The 27,648-nt window shown below is 49.6% G+C and overlaps 2 protein-coding genes across 4 annotated transcripts; one reads left to right on the top strand and one right to left on the bottom strand.

Annotated features, from left to right (window-relative positions):
- Positions 1-1,196: 1,196 nt before the first annotated feature.
- DUSP3 (dual specificity phosphatase 3) lies at positions 1,197-14,904 on the bottom strand. Its single transcript, XM_047757704.1, has 3 exons — positions 14,710-14,904; positions 11,552-11,778; positions 1,197-4,914 (listed from the first exon to the last, which is right to left on the bottom strand). The coding sequence occupies exons 1-3, from the start codon at positions 14,832-14,834 to the stop codon at positions 4,709-4,711; spliced, it is 558 nt and encodes a 185-aa protein (XP_047613660.1). The 5' UTR covers positions 14,835-14,904; the 3' UTR covers positions 1,197-4,708.
- Positions 14,905-15,583: 679 nt separating this feature from the next.
- Positions 15,584-20,765, top strand: CFAP97D1 (CFAP97 domain containing 1). 3 transcript variants are annotated; one of them, XM_047757705.1, is made up of 6 exons: positions 15,584-16,556; positions 17,373-17,443; positions 17,708-17,826; positions 18,808-18,931; positions 19,953-20,009; positions 20,482-20,583. In XM_047757705.1, the coding sequence occupies exons 1-5, from the start codon at positions 16,433-16,435 to the stop codon at positions 20,007-20,009; spliced, it is 495 nt and encodes a 164-aa protein (XP_047613661.1). In that variant the 5' UTR covers positions 15,584-16,432; the 3' UTR covers positions 20,482-20,583. The 3 variants fall into 3 exon arrangements, 2 of the variants coding, with proteins under 2 accessions (XP_047613661.1, XP_047613662.1); XM_047757706.1 differs by lacking the exon at positions 18,808-18,931 and having other exon boundaries at positions 19,953-20,008; positions 20,482-20,765; XR_007131793.1 differs by lacking the exon at positions 15,584-16,556 and having other exon boundaries at positions 16,748-17,826; positions 18,808-19,060; positions 20,482-20,606.
- Positions 20,766-27,648: the final 6,883 nt, after the last annotated feature.

Below are 27,648 nucleotides of genomic sequence, written 5' to 3'. Positions count from 1 at the left end.
CATGTCCACAACCATAAAATTACACAAGGGAGCAGCAGACACCCCTCCTTGGTTAGCTCTGAATGTTGGGATATCCTTGACACTGTACCACCCCGAGCAGACGCCAAAAATTACCTGGATACCAAACTGTTAAAACACTGTGATTATCATTCCTGAGTCTCATTTTACAGGTGGGGTCCTTAAAGCAGCCTGGACCTTTAAAATAAGAGTATACAGGGAGTTCCTGTTGTGGCTCAATGGTAATAAACCCAACTAGTACCTGTGAGCTGTGGTGTAGCTCGCAGACACGATTTGGATCTGGCGTTGCTGTGGCTGGGGCATAGGCGGGCAGCTCCGATTAGACTCCTAGCCTGGAAACTTCCAGATGCCCGCTTACAAAGAGTATGCAGAAGTCACTCTACCTCTGTAGACAATGGATGCTATGTGGTTGCTACAATGAATGGAACCAGAAGAAACAGCGAGTACAATATATTGTCAAGCAAGACAAGGAAAAGTTCGAGAACATTTTCCGTTACAGGGGAAAGGTCATCTCTACACACACACGGATTGTGTGCACCTACACGTGCATGGCACGTTTCTAGAACATACTTGGTAGTGGCTTCTTCTAGGAAAGAGGCATGAAGGTTTGGGGTAGGAGATTGACTTTTTGTTCCAAGCCTTTTGTATTGTTTGAATTTATTACTATGTATATACAGTAGTACCTTTTAAATGAAAATGTTTTTTAGTTACACTTAAAAACACATTCCCAGTTCTGTTTTTATTTTTTTGCTTTTTTTTTTTTAAGGGCCGAACCCCTGGCATATGGAGGTTCCCAGGTTAGGGGTCGAATCAGAGCTGTAGTGGCTGGCCCACACCACAGCTTATGGCAACCCTGGATCCTTAACCCACTGAGAGAGGCCGGGGATCGAACCTGCGTCCTCATGGATTCTAGTCAGATGTGTGTGATAGTGCAATAAACCTGACATTTAAAAAATTAAATATATAAAAAGATTTTTTCCTAACAGGAAATTTCTGGTACTGGAGAGATTTCAGCAAATATTTACTGCATAAATATAACCATGACAGGACCTATAACTAGCTTAGGCAGGCTAGTTTTCAGATGATGATTATTTTTAAAAGTTAAGAAAAGCAAACATAAAAGCTAAGCGTGAACGGTAAAAGAAAATCAACTACAATGAGGAGGACACAAAAGACCATTTCTCTGTAATGTAAGACATTTATTTTGGTTACAGTTTTAGTGTTTTAACACTGACTTGTGATATAACAGACAGTAAACTTACTTTTGTTTTTAAAATCAATTTAATACCTTCCCTTTTTCTGTCCAGAAAATTCACACTTTCACAATCGAATTACCCTAAAAGCTGACAGGAGGTAAATTAAGCTTCCAACCAATCTGCCCTCTCAACCGGAGATGGCCTCTCTTTCCAATCAGGATAAAATCTTGACTTGGAAGGACCATCATCGTTGGCTCTTCAGTGATTCTTGATGCCGGTTTTATGACAGAAAATTTTCCTATGAGAAAAGCTAACAGCTTCATATTTTAAGATCAGTGCTTAAGTCGATTAAAACATTAGCGTTTTAACTTGTGATACAAAAGGCACCAACATTCCTTTCGCCAAGCATCCATCACCAAGGGTGGGACACAGCGCCACCTGCTGGTCAACATATGGTTACACGCCCTATAATTGCCAGGTGGGGGTCAAGGTCAATGGGGATTCATAGAGGACCCTGTGGTATCAGAGCCAAAAGGGGCCTTAGAGGTCTTCAGGTTGAGCCCCCTTGTTTGACAGATGGTGATTTCTGCTCGCCAGCTAACTCAGAGTGGCAGGGAAACAAAGCAGCCTGTGGACGGTGGACGGCTTTAGAACTGAGAAGAAAACCATTTGGTGCGCTAAGCTGGTCTAGACTGGGGTCTGCTCGTCACAGGAAGGGGTCCAGTCAGAGGAGGGGGTAGAGGCACCCTGAGTTCCTACTCCATCACTTCCCAGGGATAGAGAGCTTCCAGAACAGCTCTCCACTCCGCTGGGCATGTGTTGGCTCTTACACAATAGAATTGGATTTTGTGTTACTCAAAGAACTAGGAGCTACATCTCGTGAAGTAAATATGGGGTTTCTGGGACTAAGACTATCACGTTATCAGCATAAAAGTAGCCCCAAAGTGAAGGCAGTAATTCTCCCCATGGCTTTTTCTCCGACATGCCCCCCCTAAAGAGGCCTGCAGGACGTCTTGGTCAGTTAGCCCAGGTACCTGTGGCTGTTCTGTGCGGTGACCACCACCTGGGCCTGGGGGTGTTGGGGGGCAGCCCCAGCTCTGATGCCTCTTCCACAGTGGAGCAGAAAGCTCTGACTTAGGGGTGCTTCACGTCTCCTAGAAGAAGAGCCACACATTCTAACCCAACCGGGGATCCTTTTCCTGGACCAGACTCCATTCCCCACCCCCACCAGCCCCCGCCACGACACCACCGCTTGAACTGTTGGCCTTAGTCCCCAAAGCTAACTAGCCCTTGGGCAAACGGGCTGGGTCAAGGGCACGTCCAGTGCACCTGGACACTCCCAGGGGCTCATTTTTCGAGGAGGGGTGTGGTACGAGAGAGAAAATTCGGCTTCAGAGAACAGCAAACCTGAAAGCTTGCCTCAGCTCTGCCTCAGAGCCGGGTGGCTCTGAGCCACCACACCCCTCATCGCTCTGAACCCCGGGCATGAATAAGCCCTGCCAAGTGCATGGGGTTATTCTGAGGATCATGTCGGATTAAATGGGAGAGTTCTTTGAGAGCTGTGAGGGACAAGGTTGAGAGGATGAGTCTGTCTGGGCAGCCCGGTATCTGAAAAAGACAGACAAATCCAGGTCCCTTTAGGGCTGCTGCAGTCACAGAGCAAAGGCGACATCCAGGCTGCGAGGTGCCGCTTCTGCTTCTGCCAAAATGAGACCGTTATACCTTCGAGGAAACCCCGAGACACAGCTGCTGCTCCCTATCCTAGCTGGAAGCTCTGGGCCAACTCTGGAAAAGGCACATTCCCTACCTCGCTAATGCTTCCTGAACTGAAATTTAAAACTGAATTTTAAATATTCAACAAAAGTCCCTGATATCTCCTTTCAGGTAAGACGCCTTTTGCAAGTCCAAGGGATCCTACCATCAATTCAGGCTTCTGGGAGCTTGACACACCCCCTAGAACAATGCCCTGCATATATTTGGTGCTCAAAAAAAAAAAGTTTTAGGAGTTCCCTGGTGGCCTAGCAGTTAAGGATCCGGCATTGCCCGCTGCTGTGGCTCAAGTCACTGCTGGGCCGCAGGTTCGATCCCTGGCCCCAAAACCTCCACATGCCATGGGTGTGGCCAAAAAAAATTTTAATTCCACAGACTTTTACCAGACACCTGTGTGCTAGACACACTGCCATTAGGGAACCTGAAGATGACAGCACTGCGTCACCTGCGCCAAGGACAACGATGCCACGTCCTAACAAGACTTCAAAAACAGAACTCTTACGTTCCAACATATATGTGCACACGTGTGAGTGTGAGTGCGAGTGCATTCCAACATCATCCTTAAAAAAGTTCCTAAAAGGCTGTTTCTTTTTGTTTGCTCTAACCACCAATCAAGCCTCCATCTGGATGTTCTGCCATGTTCCTTCCTGCTTGGCCGAGTCATTTTTGCTGCCAAGGCTCCAGGACCATTTCTGGCACCAGAGAGCTGCACGAATTACCTGTGGCAGGGTGTGAGCTCGGGCCCCTTCATCTCCCTGCTCATCCAGCTTCTGGTCGCGAGCTGGGACGGACACACACACACACACACACACACATACACACACACACACGGGCTATAATTGACCAACTTCCTCCTCCTGTTCTTGGAATAGCAACTGAGACAAAAAGCAAGTGAGCACAAGCAGCTTGGGCTCGCCAACACTATAATTCAGGACAAAACCCTTAAAATTCTCCAAATGGTGGGGTTTTTAAATAGGTTGGACTTCAACACCCTGTTTTCTAAAACAAGAAAAAGAAAACCCTGCCTGAGGCATCGCTCTTCTGCCAGACCAAGTGCCTGGGAGCCACGGATCCCAAAGAGGCGGATTCTGAACCCAAGCCTTCCTTCCGAGGATTCACGTTTTTCAAACTAACTGATCTGGGAGTGTCCTCCGGGGGGGACGTCTTTGCCCGCTCCAGGGCCTCTTTAACCCCCAGGCAATCATTAAGATGCAGTCCCTTCGTGGGAATTTCCACCCACTGGCAACTGACCCCAAGCCAGCTGCAGGTCTCACGATGCGCCTTTGCCTATGGCTGAGCAGGGTGTGGACGGCTGTGGAGGCGGGGGGAGACAGACACGGCAGGAAGAGAGGGCCAGAGTTTGCATAGTTCCCTTAAAGGGGTAGGGGTGGGGGGGGGGCGGGGAGTGGGGGACAGGGGAGGTCAGGAGGGGCCCCTGTGAGCGTCCCGGGCCTCACGCTTGCACAGACCTCTTGCCCAGGCCTCCTCCCTCTGCACCCCCACCTCAAGGTGAGGACGCCACCAACCGTAGGCACAGGACACACAGGGAGCAAGAAGGCCCTCCTTCGCCAGCTTCTTTATCCGCTCCCCAGGGGGAAAGCGGCCCAGGGCTGTGTTGGGACAGACGTGTGGGCTAGTGTCTGGTGATGCTGGGAGCAGGGGACACTGTGTTTCCTAAACGTGGCAGCTTGGGGCACCTCTAGAGAAGAGGCAGTGGGGGCGCCCTAGCGTTTCAGTTTCCCCTCCTTGATGAGTCTGTCATTGAGCTGGCAGAGCTGGGCCAGGAAGCCGTCGTTGGGGCCGATCTCACGGTTCTGCCTCACGATGCTCAGGGCAGACCTGACGTCCATCCTCTGACGCAGCATGAGGTACGCGATGACAAGGGTTGGGGAGCGGCTGTACCCTTCTCGGCAGTGGACGAGCACTCGGCCTGTAAGAAACAGGGTGACTGGGTGAGCGGGGGGCCATCCAATGACACCCCGGCTCCAGGCAAGATTTTCCCAGGAAATGCAAATGAAAACTGCGACGCAAGGCCACAGCTGCCGGCCGTGCCCCCCCAGAAGGGCTAAGATGAAAACCACAAATGGGCAGGCAAAGCACTGGCAGGGATGGGGTGCACACGGGGACATTGCTTTCAAAAACGGTGTGGCAGAACCTACTCAAAGCGAACACAGGGCCCAGCAACTCCATCCCAGACCCACAGCCAGCAGGACCGCCCACATGTTTGCTAAAGGACACGGAGCAGCGGAACTCTTATATATAACATTTTGTAGCCATCTAAAATGGAAAAGAATCTGAAAAAAAGATATATAGGTATGTATAACTGAATCACTCGGCTGTGCACATGAAACTAACACAACTACCCTTCAATAATAATAATTAAAAAAAGACAAGCGCCAGGATGTTTACAGGTACACTATTCATGACAGCTCCAGGCGGCAAACTCCCAAAAGCCCATCAACAGCAGAAGAAAAAACAGCAAATCTGTACAACCACCAACATCCCAGATACAATATGGATGAAACACACAAATACGATGCATATGATTTGACAGAGTAGAAGAGCCAGCAAAACCGATCCGTGCTGTCAGATGGATCCATGCTGTCAGCGCTCCAGGCTGGAGACTGGAACCTGGGGTGGGGAGGGGGGGATGTGGCCCTGGGAGGGAACATGTGGGCGGTTTCTGGGGTGCTGGTCCTGCTTTGATTCTTGATCTGAGGGCTGGTACACAGATGTGTGCTGATCTACACGGATCTAGACGCTGTGATGTGGACCCCTCTCGATATGAATTTTCTATTTCAATCAAAAAAGCAACATATGAAAAGCGCCCACATGTCCGTCCACAGGTAAAAGGAAAAACAAACCGTGCGGTACATCCATCCAACAGAGAGAACTACTCAGCATTCGGAGGGCTTTCCTGATCTGCGCGACAGCGCCGAAGAAACTCAAGATAACTATGCTGAGTGAAAGGGGCCAGATCAGGAAAAGCGTACAGACAGCGCGACTTCATTTATACAAAACGCTACACAATGTACACTAATGTCCGCGGAGAGAAAGCAGACCAGCGGTTGCCTAGGAACGGAGGGGAGGGAGGGGCGGAAGTGACAGGTCACCAAGGGACTCGAGGGGACGCTGCAGGGTGATGATAAGCTCACCATCCTGGTGGTGGGACTGGTTTCACAGACATGGTGCACATACATCAAAACCTACCAAACTCTACTCTGTGCAGCCGATGTGTGCCAATTACGCCTCAACAAAGCCGTTTAAAAAAATAAGAGGAACTGGCACATCAAGTATGCGACAGAAAACCAAACCAAACACACAAACAAAAGCGCCCTCCCTCCCCCCGCCCCACCCCCACCCCCTGCGACGTCTCCTTTTCCAAGTGTTTGCTCCAGGGTCATCGTCCCAGAAAGGCCTGCCCACCTTCTAGAGCCTCAAGCCCACTCCCTATGCCCCGTTCTCCAACCTTCGGGCCCTCTATCCCCCAACAGGCCATATATCTTTCTCCCTTGTACGCTGTCTTCTCGCCCTGCAGCGTGAACTCTGCGAGGGCGGGGATGCAGCCGCTTTGCTCCCTCCTGCATCCCCAGCTTTGGGTGAAGGGAGGGAGGGATGGGGAGGTGAGGCCAGAGGCATCATCAATGCGGTCCCCACCCCTGCCACTCGTCCGTCCTGGAGTGTGGGGGAGGGGGGTGCCTTGAGCCGCAAGCCTCAGGCTTCTCTTATCGCACCCCCTCCCCATAGAGCGCTCAGTTCAGGTGCTCGTCACGGCTCACCTCTGCTCCCTCACCTCCAAACTGAGCCCGGCCTCCACCCTCACCCCCAACCAACCCGCACTCCAGCGGGAGGGAGCGTTCTAAAACATGTGACCTGGAGTTCCCATCGTGGCGCAGTGGTTAACGAATCCGACTAGGAACCATGAGGTTGCGGGTTCGGTCCCTGGCCTCACTCAGTGGGTTAAGGATCCGGCGTTGCCATGAGCTGTGGTGTAGGTTGCAGACGCGGCTCGAATCCCGCATTGCTGTGGCTCTGGCGTAGGCCGGTGGCTACAGCTCCGATTGGACCCCTGGCCTGGGAACCTCCATATGCCGCGGGAGTGGCCCTCAAAAGGCATAAATAAATAAATAAATAAATAAATAAATAAAATAAAATAAAATAAAATATGTGACCTGTCACCATGGGCCGGGTAGTCCAGTGTCCAAAGTGTGGCTTACCAGGCAACCGCGCCCACACCTCGATGCTTTTCCAGGCTTTCCTCACCTCTGTGCCTTTGCACATGCTGATGCCTTTACCTGGAACATCCCCTCTCTCTCTGCCACCTGGCAAACTCCTACTCATCTCTTAAGATCCCAGCCCAAGTATTTCCTTTGTTAGCACAGGGCTTTAGAACCCAAATCTTTGAAGTCATGTGAATCTGGGTGTAAATTTTAACTTCCTGGTTATGATGGTTAAATGAGTCAACTTGAGAGTGGTGGCACAGTGGGTTAAGGATCCAGCACTGTCACTGCTGTGGCATGGGTTCCATCACTGGCCCCGGGAACTTCCGCATGCTGTGCGGGCACAGCTAAAAAAAAAAAAAAAAAAAAAAGAAGTGTCAACGGGACTTGTCTATAATCCACCCAGCTACTCGGTCAACCACTAATCTAGAAGGGATTTTGTAGATGCAATGACCACCTCCCATCAGTTGACTTTATTTTATGTTTTGCTTTTTAGGGCCTCACCTGCGGCATATGGAGGTTCCCAGGCTAGGGGTCAAATCGGAGCTACGGCTGCCGGCCTACACCACAGCCACAGCCACGCCAGATCCAAGCCATATCTGCGACCTACACTACAGCTCATGGCAATGTGGGATCCTTAACCCACTGAGCGAGGCCAGGGATCGAACCCACAATCTCATGGTTACTAGTTGGGATTCATTTCTGCTGCACCACAAGGGGAACTCCCCAATTGACTGTAAATAAAGGAGATTACTCTTGGTAATGCAGGTAGGCCTCACCCAATCAGTTAAAGACTTTAGGAGCAAAAACTGAGGTTTCCCGGAGAAGGTGTTCTGCCTTCAGACTGTAGCACAGAAGTCCCACCTTAGTTTCCAGCCTGCTGGTCTGCCTGACAGAGTTCAGATTTTTCCAGCCCCTACGACAGCATAAGCCAATTGCCTAAAATAAATAATCTATATAGTCTACTGGTCCTGTTTTCCTGGAGAGCCCTAGCCAGTCCCGTGGTTGTTACTCTATGACCCACCTGAGCTCACAGTGCCTCAGTTTCCCCATTTGTGCTAATAGTACCCGCTGTCCAAGGTGGTCAGAAAATTAAAGGAAGTGACATATAAAGCCCTTAGGCCACTGCCTGACAGACATGAACACTCAATAAATAAACACTAGCAGTTCCTGCTGTGGCTCAGCGGTAACAAACCCGACCACTACCCATGAGGACGCAGCTTCAACCCCTGGCTCTGCTCAGTGGGTTGAGGATCTGGTGCTGCCGTGAGCTGCAGCTTAGGTCATAGTCATGGCTGGGATCTGGTGCTGCTGTGGCTGTGGCCGGCAGCTGCAGCTCTGATTCGACCCCTAGCTGGGAACTTCCATATGCCATGGATGCAGCCTTAAAAACGCCAAAAAAAAAAAAAAATTAAATTAAAATAAAAAAATAAATATTAGGCAACACTACGAGTTCTCTGCTGGCACATGGTGCGTCCTCTTCTATGGAACCCAGCCCAGCCTGTGCCACCACTGGCCACACATAGACCTACCCTCCTCTGCCAGGGTGTGGGCTCTGCAAGGGCGAGGACTACAGGCTATTGATGCAGAAGCCCTGCCACCTCCAGCATACACTAGGTGCTCAATAAACATGTGCTGACTGGCCGAGTCAATGATTACCCACCGACACCGCTACACAGACTTTATTTGGAAGGAAATCTGCCGGCCCAGAGGCAGACAGAGTCTCCTCCATCCCCGTGACCCTATCCCCCAAACATGAGCCTATTCTCCCAACACTTCTCAGAGCAGGAATGGGGGGGTCCCCCACTTTCCTGCCCATTCACTCTCTGGACAGTGGCCCTAAAGCACTCAGCGTGGGGCTCTCCCTGCCCCCTCCCTGGCAACGGGACCCTTGGTAAGGCAGCTGCCTCACCACCTGGAACCGGAATGGACTCAGCATACCCAAGGCTCACGAAGCCAGGGCAGAAGAGGAGGCCTCAAAGCCCCTCTTTCTAGGCCTTGCCCAGAGGCCACCTCCTCTGTGAAGCCTCCCTTGATCATCCAGGCTGGAAATGACTGCTTCCTTCTCTGAGCATCCCTGGCCACTCCTCCCAGCTCGCCAAAGTGATGGACCACCCCCACCCCCACCCCCTCCACCCCCAACCCCCGCACAGTCTTGAAGGCAGTGTGTTTCTGCTGACTCACTTGGCCAACCAACCCTAAAAGCATGTACACTAGGCATGAGAAGCCACACAATTCATTTTTGTCACTGGTTCAGTGACAGTGTCTGGAGTTCCTGCTATGTGCCTGATCCATGTCAGGGGCTGGGGAGCAGACAAGGGACACGGTGGACCCAGCCTGAGGGCAGGCTTCATGGATGAGAGGATGCTACTATGCCCAGGGCTCAAGCACGAGGTGGAGTCTGCCAGAGGACAGGCTAGGGAGAGGCAGAGAGAGCCTTCCAGATGAGTGACCTGGCCCACGTGGGCCAAGGCAGGAGGTCACACAAAGTCAGGGTCTGTTCCGAGCCACAGGGGAAGAGGAATGAGTCAGAGAGCTCTTGGCTCCCTGAATGGATGCTGAAGAGAATACAGGAAGAGCAAAATCCATGCCCTGAACTGGGCCCCTGTTCTCAGCCGCGCGGGAGCTCAGTACAGCTGGAGTGGAGTGGGTGACATGTGTGAGGCCATGGAGGGCCATGAAGGGCCCAGCGATAAAGTCTGCAGATTCCCCAGGTGATAAAACTTCCCTCCTGGGCCCCAAACCTGTGATGACCAGCGGTTAGTAAGCTCTGTGGGGAGGCTGCTGTGCAGCTCAGGGTGGCAGAGACAGGCTAGGATCAGGGGGACAGGGCCCGCCTCAGTGGCATCACTCCCCCCTGGAAGGTTTTGGAGGCGGGGGGAGGAAGAGGCTGAGGAAGCGGCAGGAGGGCAAAGGCGGCTGCTGAGAGGAACAGGCTACAAGCAGAAAGGGCAGAGGCCCGTCTGCTCAGCTGGCATCCGCGTCTGGCCTTCTAGGATTTCTCTTTGGCACGCCCTGCCCGACCACCAGCGCCTCAGCAGCTCCGCTTCGCTCTTACCTTGTATTTGGGAGCTGCAGGAAGCATTTAAAAACTGGGCCTGGAATTCCCACTGTGGCTCAGCGGGAATGAACCCACCTAGTATCCAGGAGGATTCGGGTTCGATCCCTGGCCTTACTCAGTGGGTTAAGGATCCAGCATTGCCGTGAGCTGTGGCTGGGTCACAGACATGGCTCGGATCCCGAGGTGCTGTGGCTGTGGTGTAGGCCGGCAGCTGCAGCTCCAACTGGACCCCTAGGCTGGGAATTTCCATATGCCATGGGCGTGGCCCTAAAAACTACAAGTAATAAAAATTAAAAATTAAATAAAAACTGGGCCAAAGTTTGCTGACTTGTTGCCTCAGTCAATCATGGCTACCCCCTTCCCCCTGCCAGGTATTCATGTGACCCAGTTTTAACCAGTGGGGTGGGAGGGGGACTCCATTGCAGGGGTTCTAGAAAATGTTTTACTGGCTCTTGAGAAAAGAGACACGAGGAAGACATGGTGGCCTCGTGTTTTGCTGCACTTTGTCCTATTGGGAGGTGGGAACCAGATCTGCCACAGCCATCCCGGGACCACACGAGGAGTCCCCAACACTGAGGACGGCAGAGGAGTCCTGACGCCACCAGACAGCTGCCCAACCAGCCAGTCCTTTGGTGGCGTCAGGACTCCAGGATTTCTTATCACAGACGTAATAAACCCTCATTATTGCAGCTATCGGAATAGGGGCAAGGGGCTGGCAATCCACCCTCAGCCAAAGTCAGATCAAACACCAGGGCCCGGGGGGCCGCTGCTGTGTGACAGGTGTGTACACCCTGGGTGACATGGGGCCATGTGACAGGCAGCCAAGTGAGCAGAGAGAGAGAGGAGAGACCAAAAGCTCTCGGTCATTCAACATAAGAGACAGGAAACACCAGGCTTTCCAAGTGGAGGACTGTTGGGGGCTCGTTTTCTAGAAAAAGTCCACTCAGGAGGAGTTCCCGTCGTGGCGCAGTGGTTAACGAATCCGACTAGGAACCATGAGGTTGCGGGTTCGGTCCCTGGCCTCACTCAGTGGGTTAAGGATCCGGCGTTGCCATGAGCTGTGGTGTAGGTTGCAGACGCGGCTCGAATCCCGCATTGCTGTGGCTCTGGCGTAGGCCGACAGCTACAGCTCCGATTCAACCCCTAGCCTGGGAACCTCCATATGCCGCGGGAGCGGCCCAAGGAGTAGCAACAACAACAACAACAACAACAAAGACAAAAGACAAAAAAAAAAAAAGTCCACTCAAAGCTGCCTCCCATGGTTTCCTGGGTGGCGGGTCCCTTACCATTCTTCTGAGCCAGGGCCTGGTCGATGAAGTCCGCCGCCTTTTCAAAGAAGGCGCTGAGGTTGAACTCCTGCGTGTCGTTGGCCTTGATGCCCAGGTAGGTGATGCCTGAGTCCTTGTAGAAGTTGGCATTGGTGTTGACGTGCATGAAAGACCTGCCCTCAGCCGCATTCAGGACATGGGTGATGCCCAGTTTCTGCAGCTTGGGGATGTCCTGAGCCACAGACCTGGACAGGAGACAGCAGCAGGGGATGGTCAACGGACCACCTGGCAGCCCTCGGGGGAGGAAGCTGGAGAAGATCCTAAGCCTCTTGGCCGCGCAAGGAACCCTCCATGCTCTGGCCCTTGCCGGCTCCTCCAGCCCCAGCTTATGACCCTCTGCCCTCACTCTAGCCGGATCTAATGACATGCCCCAAATAGCCTGGGCGCTTTCATGCCCACGCTGTTCCCTCTGCCTGGAAGGCATTTCTCCACCTTCTTCTCGGACACGCACCCTCTCATTTTTCATCACCCTCGGCAGTATTTCCTGCTCTCCCCTCCACTCCATTTGGCATCCGGCTCCCTGTCCCGTGGAGGTGGCTAAAAATGGGCTCTGGAGCCAGACTGTCCGGATCTGACTCCAGCGCTGCCACGCACCGTAAGCCAGGCAATTGCGAACAAGTCACATAACTTTTCCGTGCCTCAGTTCCCCCATCTGTAAAATGGGGATGATAACAGTACCTACTCCTGTTCAGAGGGTCAAATGACCTGTTCTATAGACAGGGCCTGACGCGGAGGTCAGTGCCACTATCCTGAAGCTCGATTGTGCTTATTTGTTTAGCTGCCCAGGGTGTGAGCTCCTCAAGGGAGGAGCCACGTCTGCTCCATGTCTCTATGTCCAGCAAATGCTATGGCACCTGTACACTCTAGGCGCTGAACGAACATGTGATGAGTCAGGGAAGAATGAAATCAGCACATCCCAGGCAGCCTCTTCCTTGAATTAGAAAGTGCAGCGGCCCCCTTCCGTCCCCCAGAGGGGTGCTTCCTGCCATAGCCACTTGCCACCTTTCTGCAGCTCTCTCGGATGAGTAAGCACTCGGGGAGCAAGTGGCCCCAACAGAACCATGGGGGTTACAAAACATTTGATCTGAATAGTCAAAGGCCTCCTTTATTTCATCTCACAACAACGTCCCAATTCAAACAGCGGTTTATACGTTACAAAACGCCTTCTCTTGCATGGTCTTGTTTGCCTGTCACAGCAGCCCCGTGAGGAAGGAAGGACAGAGCTTAAACTCTGGTCTGATGGGACAGCGGAAGGATGCGTGTGTGTGCTGACACGGGCTGCTGTGCGGCAGGGCTGGGAGGAGCCCTCCTTCCTCCTGACACCAGCCCTGCTCCATCTTCTCCCTCACTCTGCCTCTCGTGCCCACATCAACTGCAAATCCCGAGAGCCAGAAAACGTGGCTCATCCAGGCTCATCTCCGCCCTGTGAGCTTTGATCAGGAGCCCTGCTTTTAAGGCACTCCCAACCGTGGGGTGCAGGGGTGATACTGGTACTCAGTCAATCCTTCTTGCTAAGCACCCCACACAAGGGTGGGTCAGATGTCAAGGTCAGATTTGCTCAAGGGCAAAGGATGTGTTTCCTCCAGTGGCCATCAGCACCTGTCACCTGTGACTACCACTAGATAGTCACAACCTTGGTTTTCGATTGGGAAGTGGTGACAGCTGAAGGGGCCAAGATGCCTAAGAGAACAGGGATTCCCAGCGTGCCAAGGCCATTTGCTGCTTGGGTGGCTGGAGAGCGGCTTCTCCTCAGAACTTTGCAGGGCGCCTTTGGCTATCACAACCCTGCACTACACTGTAAAGCAGTGGCTCCTTCAAAAAAACACTAATATATTGTGATAGAACATCAAGGAAGATAGTGTGAGAAAAAGAGTGTATACATATCTATGTATGACTGGGTCACGTTGCTGTACAGCAGAAATGGACAGAACAATGTAAATCAACCATAATAAAAAAATTTTTTTAAACACTAAAATAACTTTGAAGAGTCGCTACCATGCAGCTTCCTTCTCTTACACTAAGCCAACAGCAACATTCAACAGCTTTATCATTTACACTAGTAACTCTACTGTGAATGAGCCTTGTTCAATGCCCAACACACAGGGAGGCTCAATATGGTAAATGATTAAATGGATAACACCGGCCTCGTGAAGCTGGAAACTGCCTTCCAGACCCCCTAGCTCCACGATGACCTCCATTTTTACGGCAGTCCTTGGAACTGGATTCTCAGAGTCTCAGGAAAATCCAACCCGTGCCCTCCCACGGCTGTACAGGCATGGTAATCTATTTTTGCCTTTTGGCTGGTATTTCAGCACCTCTCAGAACGGGCAACACTGGTTCCCTCCTGCCGCTGAGAAATTCTTACTGGTAGTTTGACTATGAGAAAATGAGAAAATCAATTTGGTAAGAACTCCTAAGGGATAAATAATAAATGCACTTCCTGATGGGGAGAAGATCCACAGCCTTTTCTAAGTGAGGGTTCAGGTCCTTAGGGGGTTTATCATTGGATTGTTCTAGAACTTCAGGTACATCACACCCTATTTGGAAAGCTGGGGGAGAAGCGAGAAAACCAAGGCCCGGGTCTCTGGATCCCGAGTTTGGGATCTTTCAATTCCCGGCCCTGGGCCTGCCCGGCCAGGAAAGTTCCACGCCCGAAGCGTGACGTCAGCCCGTTGCCAAGGGAGCAAAGGCAGACATTCCGCGGTGACCTCACTGCAGAACCAGGCAGCTGTCACATGACACGCGGGGCCGGAGACCGGCCGGGTGACAGAGGGCCACCTGTTAAATGAAACTGGTAGCCCCGACCCTGCCCAGGGCCATGCCCCTGGAGAGTGGGCTTCGGACTGGACATCGGGCTGGCCCAGCACCCCCGACCCCGGGCATCACGCGAAGGGAAGGACCGCGCTGGGCCGGGGCGGGGTCCGGCCCCTCGGCCCCAAGCGAGGCGGTGGGCGGCGACTTCAGCCCCCGCCCAGCCCCCGCCGCGGCTTCCGGAGGAGGGACCCTGCCCCGGCTCCCCCCACCCACGCCCGCCGACGCCCCCACCCCAGCCCTCTGGTGGGCGGGGCGCCCCGGGGAGGGGCTGGCGGGGCTGCGACCCGGGAGCGGCGACTCACGCGTTGCCCACGTAGATCCTGGGGGTGACCTCGTTGCAGGGCTGGCTTGGGAGGCTGTAACAGCCGCTGCCGTCCGAGAGCAGGTCGTTGAGATCCTGCACCGAGAGCTCCACCGGGCCCGACATGGCGGCGGCCGGGCCCTGCACGCCGGGGCAGCAGCGAGCGAGGGGAGAGCGGCCGGGTCAGCTGGGCGGGGGCTCCGGAGCAGGGACCCGCCCCGTCCCGCCCCGGAGGCGGGCCCGCCGGGCGCGGAAAGCGGCGGAGCGCGGGCGTCCAGGCGCGTTCCGCTTCTGGGAGGTACGCGCGCCGCCAGGCGCCGGGAGGACGCTGGGGAAGACCCCGAGGCCTGCGTCCGCGGGCGGAGATGCTGCGGCTCTGGAGCTGCGGCCGGGGTTCGGGGAGGGGCGATGGTCTTCGTCCCACCTCCACCCCCCGCTAAGGCGCGGCAGTCCGGTACCGCCACTGGACGAAATGCGGGGCGCAATAAAAGTTCCTCTGGACCGCGGCACACCAAGTGTCCCTCGATTTTTCAGGAATTCAGGGACACACGGGTTCCGTTTGGGAGCTCGGACTGCCGGCTGCAGATCAGCAGCTCTGGTATTACCCGGGAGCTGGCCAGGAAAGCAGAATCTGCACCCCAGCTCAGACCTGCTGAAGGAGAATAAGCATTTTACAAGCCTCCCTGGAAATCTCTACGAAGGTTAACGTTTGAGAAGCCCAACTCTGGGGCACATTTCTTCCAACCTTCAATGAGAGTTGGCATCGTACTTAAAGCTTGGGCTCTGCAAACAAGCATAGGTGGCCCTGGGGAATGATGTAACTTTTTTTTTTTTTACTGAAAAAATGGAGTTTAGCCCCTAACTCCTAGGGTTGTTTGAAAGATTAAATGTAGCATTCCAGGAAAGCCCCCGGCTCCACATAGTGAGCACTGGGGAGGTGTTCTCCCTGTTTTCATCAGCAAATGTGTAGGACACTTACTAGGTGCTACGCCCAGTGCCGGTGTGGAGATGCATCCCGCTCCTTTGCAGCCCTTCCTGGAGCAGCTGCCAGCCCACTATGAGCCACACGATGTCAGCAACTCATCATTTACGAGATCCCACTACCAGCAAAAGCTACAGGTCTGTGACCTCCCCCACTGGCAGCTCACCCGAAGCCCAATGTCTCCAAAAAACATCCGTGGTCCTGAGAATTCAGGAAACCCACATCCTGAACTTGTTCTTCCACTAACTTATTCTAGAGCAGCTTGGCTGTTGCTCTGGACTTTCGCCTCATCTGCAAAAGACATGGAATCAAATCATCAAGTTCATCTTTCACCTCTGCGAACAGCTGTGGGCTCATACCTTCTGGGAAACCATTGCCCTGGAGATTACTTGGCTTAGAGTCCAAGCGTAACCAAGGCTAGATTTCTCCATCCCCCCACCCCCACCCCAGTGCCTTTGTAGCCTTCCCAGACCATACCTCTTCCTGCTGCTATTGGTGGCACCTGCATACCAGGCAGGTGGGAAACTTTCTAATGTCAGCCCTCATCTTGACTTGAACCTACATTAGTTTTCAAAAGAGAAGCCCAGGGACAGCCTGGCATGCTCCACTGCTCCTCCTTCTTCCCTGGAACCTGTCCCTGATGTCATAACTGAGTAACTATGACAACCGGTCATGGGGACAGCTAAGTACCTCACAGAGGAGCGTGGGTGCCTTATTTCTGAAGTGAGACTAGGAAGAGAAGATGAACAGTTCCCTGGATTATCTGGCCTACCCTGTAATCGTCTCTAATCATAGACAGACCACATCATTCAGGAAGAAACTGGACTTTGGCCACTATGTATTCCATAAGAATAGAATACAAATAGGTACGTGGGGCAATTTGAACTGGACACTGCAATTAGGGTTCTGGAAGGGCCCACTTTAGAGGTATTGCGGGTAAACCAGACCAGTTCATGGCTTTGCAATGATATGGCTTTATCTGCAAGAGGGCAGTAGCATCAGTGACAAAATTTATCTGCCACCAGGGGGTTTACTTGATGGAAATGCTCATGTAACTTTTTTTTTTTTTTGGTCTTTTTGCCATTTCTTGGGCTGCTCCCGCGGCATATGGAGGTTCCCAGGCTAGGGGTCTCATCGGAGCTGTAGCTGCCGGCCTACGCCAGAGCCACAGCAACGCAGGATCCAAGCCATGTCTGCGACCCACACCACAGCTCATGGCAACGCCAGATCCTTAACCCACTGAGCAAGGCCAGGGATCAAACCCGCAACCTCATGGTTCCTAGTCGGATTCGTTAACCACTGCGCCACAACGGGAACTCCTCATGTAACTTTTTAAAGCCAAAGTAAGCTTGACGGAGGATAGGACTTCAGCACCCCATAGCCAAGCTAGTCATATTGGAAAGACTAGGGAGAAAGCCTCTTTCACTGGATTCAAAGGACATTTATCTCTTTAAATTGTATTTTTCCCTGCCCTCACCATTTCTTTGTTTCTGCTCCAAATGCTTCAGAAGATGTCAGTTTGGGAAATTAACCTGAACCAAAATTCCTGAACTAGATTAGTTCAGAATTCAAACATGTAATGTTTTAATCAGGGTCACCATCTAGATAGAATGTGAGCAGGTTCTCCTAGGCTATAAGAAGGCACCTGTGACATAACACTGCTCTCTTTCCTCCCTCGCCAGTGAAGCCTACTGTTGATACCAAACCTCCAGCGGCGCACACACATCACATTTTAAAACTGAGCAAACTACAGGTATTTATTCTTGCCGTCTGCAGATGGACCTTATGGATTTTTATCCCTGTCCTAAAGAGCCTTCTAAATACTAACCTCACTAAAGACTGGCTCATCCTCCTCCCCATCCACCCCACCCTGGTTTCCTCGGCTCCCCTCCCACTCTTTACTGTGGCCCCCAATTTGCCCCTTCCCCAAATCCCAGGGGAGGGGGATGCTCAGCCCTCGCGCCACCGAGCGCAGAGGAGCCATGACGTCACCAGGGTGGGTGGGGTTTCTCGACAGGGTGAACAAAAGAGAATCGACAAAATCGAATATGAAAACAAGCAACTGTGTCAGAAAATCGCCGACGCCCACCGCGGCCCTGCCCAGGTGGATTGCTGGAACGAATATTTTTCCAAGAGGTAGTGTTCTTTCTTTTCGTTTCGTTTTCTGAAAGTCAAAATTGACGGCCCTCTTGGTGGGTTTCAGTGCGGGAGGAAGCCTCATGAGAGTTATCTTGAGGGATAAGCAGAGACCCCGTCAAGGGGAGAGAAAAGCACCCCAAACAGGGACCTTCCTGGAGCGTTGAAAAGCTTTTATTCCCTCTAAGAGACTCTTCGGAGTCCTACTGAGAGTTTGTCACAAGAAAGCACTCTATCCTTTTGTAAAATGGGGACCATAGCTGGGACTCTAACGCAGCATTCTGAAAATTGTTTCCACAAATATTTCTTAAGCAACTGCTGTGTGCTAAGCACCGGGAATATGGAGACAAAATGAGATATGCATTTCCTAATCTCAAAGAACTCAAGGTCAGGTAGGGGGAACATTTATGTAAATAATTACACAATGTGAGCAGGGCTACAAAAGGAGTGTACGCAGGGAAGGGTTTGTGTGTGTGTGTGTCTGTGTGTGTGTGTGAGTGAAGGGGGGAGTGTCAAGATGTCTTGCCTACTCTTGTGTATCTGAAATTGAGTCGAGAGTGGGGGAGGAGGTGAACCCTAACTTGTCACTACCCAGTTGCGATTTTTCTGTCGGCAAGACCTTCCTCCATCACCTGACCTTCCTCCATCACCTAAACCGAAGCGTCTCAATCCTGGTTTCATATGATAATGCCTGGGGAACTTTTGCAAAATGCCAGTGCCCAGGCTCCACCCCAGACCAATAAAGTAGAATCTGCTAGTGGCCAGCATGGCAGAGAACCACCCACCTTAACCTGAAAAGGCTTTGCCTGTTTCCCAGAGCGAGATCTGGTTCAACAGGTGTGCAGGGCTTCAGGGCTCCACAGGCCAACTGGCCCTGAACTTCGGCAGCCTGGGCATATGACATCACGACTTCATCTCCCCCACTGCCATCCAGGAGGAGAATTTCATTCTTCACACATCTTGGGGTTTTGTGTTTTTCAGCTTAAACAGAGAAACAAGGAACCGGGACCTAGTGAGAATCACCGTGGAGAACCAGGGCATCCTGAAGAGGCTGGGTGACCGCAAACCCCACTACGACCGAAAGTCGTCGGAGTTAGACTGGCAGGCACGTGGACACTCAGTGCTACTCTGCTGCACGCACAGAGTTTGTCTGTGTTCAGAGGAGAGTCAGTCTCAGAAGAGACCCCTAAGCCGCTGAGGGCGAGGGCAAAAATCATGAGAAATGCAACAACTGGTAAAAGAAAAACTGCCCAGAACCTACCAAGCTAACAACAGGAGCACACCCACCCCCTCCCACCCCCGCTAAGGACATCTCCTTGGTAGCAGAGCCATCGTGATGTGTCAGCCTCAGAGAATATCCGATGGTATCTTCCCTCATCCTTAAATTCATTCAGGCTGAATGTACAAGCAAAGAGGATGAAGAGTACACGCTTCACTATGTGGTTGATTTGCTTATTTAGGGATGACCCTTAAGAAAGTTAAAAAAAAAAAAAACTATGACGTTTAGAATGGATAGGCAATGAGGTCCTATGGTACAGCACAGGGAACTACATCCAGTCTCCTGGGATAGAACATGATGGAAGATAATATGAGAAAAAGAATGTATGTATGCATGACTGGGTCACTCTGCTGTACAGCAGAAATTGGCACACCATGGGCGTTCCCGTCGTGGCCCAGCTGTTAATGAACCGACTAGTATCAATAAGGATGCAGGTTCAATCCCTGGCCTCGCTCCAGTGGATTAAGGACCCCGAGTTGTTGTGAGCTCGGATCCCACGTTGCCTGTGGCTGTGGTGTAGGCCGGCAGCTGTAGCTCTGATTTGACCCCTAGTCTGGGAACTTCCAGATGCCTCAGGTATGGCCCTAAAAAGACCAAAAAAAAAAAAAGAGAGAGAAAGAAAAAGAAAAAAAGAAATTGGCACAACATTGTAAATCAACTATAATTTAAAAATTTCAAAAACAGAAGAAGGGAAAAAAAGCTATCTGCAGTGTTTTTATAAACCTCCACTCCCTGGCTTTGGTCTGTAAGCCTTATTTCTAAGCCATCGGTAGAATTTAGAACTTCAGCTTTGGCACCAGCACCCTGGCATTGACATAAATCTTTCTGATTTTTTTTTTCCTTCAAGAATTCAAGGCGCTATATCAGAAATACCACCAGATATCTTCTCTCCCAAGGTGAATAGGTAGGTCTGAACACTGCTGCAGTTTATTAGAGAACAGTGATCACAGCCAAGGACAAAGCCCTAAAGACTGTAGATGAAGAATGAGGGGCCCAAGGAAGGGGTGAATTTTGCTCTGCTGTAATATTTATTGGTCATCAGCTCAGGGACCAGAGCTCCGTCTTACATACAAGCTGTTGTCATCAGCTCTGAGGCTTTACGTGCGTCTAAAGGGGAAGTGATTTGCTTCAATAAGAAACGGGAGGTCTCATGGCTTTGGTGTTGTGCTAAAGTTACATTAAGGGCCTCTGTCACTGTTCAAAAGGACCGTTGTGTTGGCATTTTGTATGATTTCACATGCTTAGTAATGACTGAGTTCCCCTGGCCGCCTGCTGTCCCCAGGGAGAAGGGTAAATGGACACTCAGGCTTTCCAAAGAACGGTTCTGGATAATTGATGGCTCTCCATTTCTCTCCCTCTCCTCTCCCTGAATACAGGGTTACTCACCATGGAAAAGATACAAGAAGATGCCCTAGGATTTCTCAGTTGCTTAGGATCTCAAGACACACCTAAGTGGCTGAATGCTCAATCTAGGATGCTTATAATAAAGCTTGGAACATAACATGAGTAAGTCCCATTTAAAGGCCCCCAAAGCTGTAAGTCCCACCCCCGAATGGAATCAAAACTAGGCGGGCAGAAGGAAAGATGTAACAAAGCCTTTTTATTGGGGGCTATGAACAGTGTTCATGAGAGAAAGAGAGACCTTTTTTTTTTTTCTTCTTCTTTTTAGGGCCACACCTGCAGCATGTGGAAGTTCCCAGGCTAGGGTTGCATCGGAGCTGCAGCTGCTGACCTACACCACAACTCGCAGCACGCCGGATCCTTAACCCACTGGAGCGAGGCCAGGGATCAAACCTGCATCCTCATAGTTGGGTTCTTAACCTGCTGAGTCACAATGGGAACCCCCAACTTTTAAAAAACATACACCATCACCATCACCCTGGGGGGAAGAACAGATAGGATGAGATGATCCAGCCACACACTCAGCTCTGTCAAAAAGGAAAACAAAAGCCCATGAGGAAATTAAGAGTCAGGCAATACAGAGAACAAATGCCATAGTTCTTCTGTGAATTCAGAGAGTTGGAAGAGAATGCCGTAGGAAGTTTCCATAGACTCTGTTCAAGATTGAAAATGTCCAAAATAGGAGTTCCTGTTGTGGCTCAGCAGATTAAGAACTCGATATAGTGTTCATGAGGATGCAGGTTCAATCCCTGGCCTCACTCAGCGGGTTAAGGATCCGGTGTTGCTGCAAGCCGTGGTCCCATATGCGGCTCAGATCTGGCATTGTTGTGGCTGTGGCACAGACCTGCAGTTTCAGCTCTGATTCAGCCCCTAGCCTGGGAACTTCTATATACCGCAGGTGCAGCCATAAAAAGAAAAAAAGAAAACAAAATGTCAAAAATACCTTAAAATATATGACAAGGCAATATACATGGCTTCTGTGACTTGGTCATGCTGGTTTTGAATGTTTTTAAACTTATTCTTAAGTGAAGGAGATCAGATCTTAAATGTTCTTATCACAAATAAATGTTTTATTTTAAAATAGTTAGATGTACAGGAAGTGGCAAATAAACATACAAGGGGGGGCCTCCTATACCCTTCACCCAGCTTCCCCCAAGGTTAACACCCTGTGTAAACATAGTACAATTTCAAACCAGGAAGGTGACATTTATACAATTTGTATATCGTACATATACAAATTTTACAAATTATGCATGCACTCCTTTGTGTAGAGCTCTATGCAGTTTTATCACGTGCAGTTTTGTGTAAGTACAACCGCATCTGAGATAGTTAACTACACCATTATGTGAAGACTCTACCACCTCTTTTAGCCACAGCCACCCTCTTCCAGCCCTAACCCCTAACAATCACTAATCTGTTTTCCATCTCTGTTGTTATGCTATTTCATGAGTGTTATGTAAATGGGATCATACAGTGTATATCTATTCTTTTCCGATTGGCTTTTTTCACTCCATATAATTTTCTGGAGGTTCAATCCAAGCTGTGTGTACCAATAGTTCATTCCTTTTTACTGTTGAGTAGTCCATGGTGTGACTGTACCACAGTTTATTAAACTGTTCACCCACTGCAGGTCATTTGAGTAGCTTCTAGGTTTTTGACCATTTGTGAATAAAGCTGCTATGAACTTATGGGTACAAGTTTCTGTAGGAAAATAAGTTTGGTTTCTCTGGGATAAATGCCCAAGAGTGTAGTTGCAGGGTTGTAGTATAAGTCCATTTTATGGATTAAGAAGACGTGGTACATGTATGCAATGGAATACTATTCAGCCATAAAAAGGACAAAATAATGCCATTGGTAGCAACATGAATGGAACTAGAGACTCTCATACTAAGTGAAGTAAGTCAGAAAGAGAAAGACAAACACCATATGAGATCACTTACACGCAGAGTCTAAAATATGGTACAAATAATCAACCTAGAAAACAGGAACGGATCACGAACATGGAGGGCAGACGGGTGCTTGCCGGGGGAGGGGGAAGAGAGGGGGACCGATGGGGAGTTTGGGATTGGTGAATGCAAATTGATACATTTAGAACGGATGGGTGATGGGGTCCTGCTGTACACCACAGGGAACTATATCTGGTCTCTTCGGTAAGAACCTGATGGAAAATGAAAAAAAAAAGGGCGTGTATGGGTGGCTGGGTCACTGTATTGTATTGCAAATCAACTAGACTTTAATTAAATAACAGCTGGCATATACTGATGAAAAGTTTTTAAAAAATCCATTTTAAAAGAAACTACAAAGCTATTTCTAGAGTGGCTGTACCATTTACATTGCCACCAGCAGTGGGTGAATGATCCAGTTTTTCCACATCCTTGCCAACATTTGATGTTATCACTATTTTTTATTTTAGGCATTGTAACACATATTCAGTAACATCTCATGTGGTTTTAACTTGCATTTCTCTAATGATTAATGAAGTCGAATACCTTTCTTATGCTTCCTTGATATCTGTATTTCCTCTTTGGTGGAATAATGGTGCATTTGCCCATTTTCCAATTGGATTGGGGTTTTTTAATATTGAATTTTGAGAGTTCTTTACATATTCTAGATACAAGTCCTTTACTGGATATGTGATCTGCAAAATACTTTCTCTGTAATATGTCTTTTCATCTTTCACAAAGCAAAACATTTTAATTTTGATGAGATTCAGTTCATCAATGATGAAACTGTTCTGTATCCTGACTTGATCAGTAGCAATATCCTGGCTGTGATATTGTGTATAGTTTTGTAAGGTGCCACCACCTGGATAAGCTGAGTAAAGGGTACGCAGGACCTTTTTTTCTTTCTTTTTTTTTTTTTTTTTTTTTTGGCCATCCCTTGGCATATGGAGTTCCCTGGCTCCGAGCCTCAGTTGTGACCTAAGCTGCAGCTGCGGCAATGCTGGATCCTTAACCCACTGTGCCAGGCTGGGGATCGAACCTGTGTCCCAGTGCTCCAGAGATGCCACAGATCCCACTGCACCACAGCAGGTACTCCCTGCATTATTTTTAACACACATGTAGATCTATGATTATCTCAAAATAAAAAGTTTAAAAAATCCGTATGTCCAAATGTGAATTCATCATTAAACTGGTTCCAGTCATCTGTTTGAGGAACGGCCATTCTTTTAGACAGCCAGCTAAGAAACCTGGCAGTCATCCTCTACTCCCTCTCTGTCATCCCTCCCCCACCCCCCAACATATCTTCTATCTACCTTTATATGCCTACTGCCTATTTCAGGCACTTACGATTTGTAATTGGATTTTTTTTTTCTTTTTAGGGCAGCACCTGTGGTATATGGAGGTTCCCAGGCTAGGAGTCTAATCGGAGCTACAGCTGCTGGCCTACGCCACAGCCACAGCCACACCGGATCCCAGCCACAGTGCTGTACGATAATTGCTTTAAAATCCTTGTCAGATAAAACCCAACATATGAATCATGGTATATTGGTACCCGTTGATTGTGTTTTTCTGATTTAGATTGGGGTTCTCCTGGCTTTGGTGATATGAGTGATTTTCTATTGTATCCTGGACATTTGGGTAACTGTGGTAGGAACAGCTCAGTCCTATTTACATCTTTAAGTAGGTAGGAGTCCTGTTAAGGTGCAGTGTGTAGGTTCTTACTTCTTTTATGGGTTTTTGTTCCAGTGACAGTTGGGTTTTCTGAGCCTTTGCCATACTGTTCTGGTCTGCTTGTTCTCTGGGTGCTGCCAGGACTCCCACTCAGTCCCTGCTGGTGTCTTCTGCAGTGTGGGAAGGTGCCTCCCTGGGCTGCTGAGTGTCGCTGGGCCATCTTCTGCAGAGGGGCAGGCCGGCACTGCTGGACCTGGGTCTCCTCATGTCACGGGGAGACAAAGGGCTTCACTCCTGCTAGGAATGAATTGGGCCTAGGGTTGGGGCTCCTTGCTACGTCTCCTGGGCTTCCTCTCCCCGGTCCTTTGGCAGAGACAGCAACCCAAGCTTCTTCCCTCCCTCCCTCCCTTCTTCCCTGTCTCTTTCTACTCATCATTCTGGGTTGCCAGGCCTCTCCAGAGCCCATTCGGGTATGGGAGATGAAAAGAAAACCCGGGGAGTTCCCATCGTGGCTCAGTGGAACTGAATCTGACTAGAATCCATGAAGACGCAGGTTCAATCCCTGGCCACGATCAGTGGGTTACAGATCCAGCATTGCTGCGAGCTGTGGTACAGGTTGCAGACACGGCTTGGATCCCATGTTGCTGTGGCTGTGGTTGGCAGCTGCATCTCCAATTCAACCCCTAGCTCAGGAACTTCCATATGCTGCCAGTGAAGCCCTAAAAAGACAAAAAAAAAAAAAAAGCTTTGTGCGTATTACATTTAGAATGAATAGGCAAGGAGGCCCTACTCTACAACACAGGGAATTATATGCAGTCTCTTGAGATAGACCACGATGGAAGATAATATAAGAAAGGGAATATATACGTATGATTGGGTCACTTTGCTGTACAGCAAAAGTGGACACAACCCTGTAAATCAACTATACTTTAGTAATAATAATAAAAAAAGAATGGGCTTTGTGCATATGCTGATCTGTAGTTATTAAATAAGTCACCAAGTGCTATATCATTCTTTTGGATGTACGAGCCTGTGATCGGTAGCATAAATGATGTAATAACCCTGGATAAGTGAGTATAAGACTGATGGGCCACATGTCTGAAAGCATGTGTGTATTCAAACATACACTGGTAAAAGCACAAATGGAGGAGGTTTAACATAGCCAAGCGTTGCCTGTGAAGGACAGATGTAATTTTCTTAAACCCACCTCCTACAGGGAGTGGAGTGGATAGTAGAGAAGGCTGCAATTTGCTGGATCAAAGATAGCAAACGGGATGAATTCACTTGCCAGTTTTGCTCAATCGAGACTGGATACTATATCCTGAAATATCCAAGAGCAGTGCCTACAATGAGCAGGAGTGCTGTGCTCGATTAGCACTGTCTGCCATGGATGTAAGAATGGGTGGTGGCAGCACACATGCCCCACTCATCTAACATCTCTGACCTAGAAGAGTCCTCCAGAGTGCACATTCTCTCTGGTTGTCGCCATGGGCAGAGAGCTTACTTGCATTTGAAGGTCGAAGGGGAAAAAAAAAAGGTACATCTTGAGGGGTATGAATAAGCAGATCTTTTGGTGTGAGGCCCAGATTAATGGACTTCTGCAAAAATTTTGCCCAGGGGCTCAGAACATATGGACTACTGGCTGGAATGGGACTGGGAATTGAATTTACACACATTTCACCAATATCTTTTTGTGCATAGGTGCATTTTTTTGTTTGTTATTTCAAAAAAGACTCTTCTGCTTTTTACGAACAGCAAAAAATTTTACAAATGACCTCTGTCTCTGGGGCTCTAGTCATTCTACCCTTTCAGACTTAGTAGCAGACAAACAGCTGTGGACACAGCTTGCCTTAGGGGTGGGGAAGCTTCTTGGACAGGAAGGAAAGCAGGCATCGCATTTTAATGCCTTGCTTCACAATACACGAAGAGAATTACTATTTCATACAACAATTGTGTAAAAATATTAAGGGGCAGAAAATGTCTGTTGGGTAGCATGAAATACAAAAAAAAAAAAAAACCCAAAAACAAAAAACAAAGTCATCTGGTATTCAACCACCGTGCTCCTACAAATGGGGGCAAAACTACCCAGATGAGACCTGCGACGAGTTGGTTACAATCTCCACCAAGGTGCCCCCCTAGGGGATTTTTCAGAAGTAATTTTGGCTTAACATGTTTTTTGCCTGAGAGCTGACTTTAGGTCCTGGCTCTCCTGTATAATCCACACAACTTGGCATGTGCCTTTCAATTTCAAAGGGCAGCTGCCCTCCCTGCACGTGTCCTCTGTGCGACAGCTCAAGACTAGTTTCCCTTGCTAAGAATTCAGGATTCTCTAAGTATAAAGATATCCTCATCCTCAGAGTTCCCTTCGTGGTGCAGCGGAAACAAATCTGACTAGGAACCATAGGTTGCAGGTTCCATCCCTGGCCTTGCTCAGTGGGTTAAGGATCCGGCGTTGCCATGAGCTGTGGTGTAGGTTGCAGATAGGGCTCGGATCCCGCGTTGCTGTGGCTCTGGCGTAGATCAGAAGCTATAGCTCCTATTCAACCCTTAGCCTGGGAACCTCCATATGTCATGAGTGCAGCCCTAAAAAGCAAAAAAAAAAAAAAAAAAACCTCATCCTTTTGCTAGAACAGTCTGAAGCACACGATCCTGTTAGATGGACCTACCAGGTTCATGAGCTAGAACGTGGCAAAAGTATCCTCGTATAAGAAGGCAAAATGGAAATTTCTAAATGGGTGGCAAACCTTCTCCCTTGTGCTTCCCTCTTCACCTGTCCTCCTGTTTTTCTCATGAGGAAAAGAGCTTGAAAATCTTACCCAGGTCAGCAGCCTCTTTTTCAGTCTTAGAAGTTGCAGCCACACGCAGATTATTGTAAATTCTAGCTCGAAGACACTCCCCACTTAGAAGTCAATTATTTAACAGGTAGCCCCATTTATGGGGCCACGAAAGAAGAGGCAATATAGGGTAGTGATTAATAACATCTCTGGCATTAGGGAGACTCAGGGACTCAAATGCCATCGCGCTGCCATTTTTTAGAGCTGTGTGAGCTTGGACACATTTAAATGTTTTTAGCCTTTTTTTTTTTCATTTGCATAATAAGGATGATGAGAATTCTACCTCTTAGGCTTGGTGTTATTTGTCAAAGTCATGTATATACAGGCCTTAGGATAGTTCCTGGCACCGAATAAAGACTTAACATACATTGGCTATTAATAAGAAATACACTTCTCTGAAGCTAAGATCTATTATCACAAAGCTTGTGTGGCATTAAACACTTTTGCTCAGAGACAACCCCCTAGGCCCACACTCAAAGCCTTCATACTCTGATTTTGACAGGACTGCTTTGTTGTGACTTAGACATACTTTTGACAGGGGGGTCATCTGGTTTCCCATAAGCTAACATGACAGGAGCCCCCATAATCTGAAGGTAGGGACAGGTGACAACTGGACAACTGTCAGTAACAAGAGGGTCAAATGACGGAACAGAATGAATGAAAACAAGCATGGGCTCAATCTTACGAGTCTGAG

This window comes from Phacochoerus africanus, chromosome 14 (genome assembly GCF_016906955.1).
Source record: "Phacochoerus africanus isolate WHEZ1 chromosome 14, ROS_Pafr_v1, whole genome shotgun sequence".
NCBI classification, from domain to species: Eukaryota; Metazoa; Chordata; class Mammalia; order Artiodactyla; family Suidae; genus Phacochoerus; species Phacochoerus africanus.
This window is presented reverse-complemented; position numbering and strand designations above follow the sequence as displayed.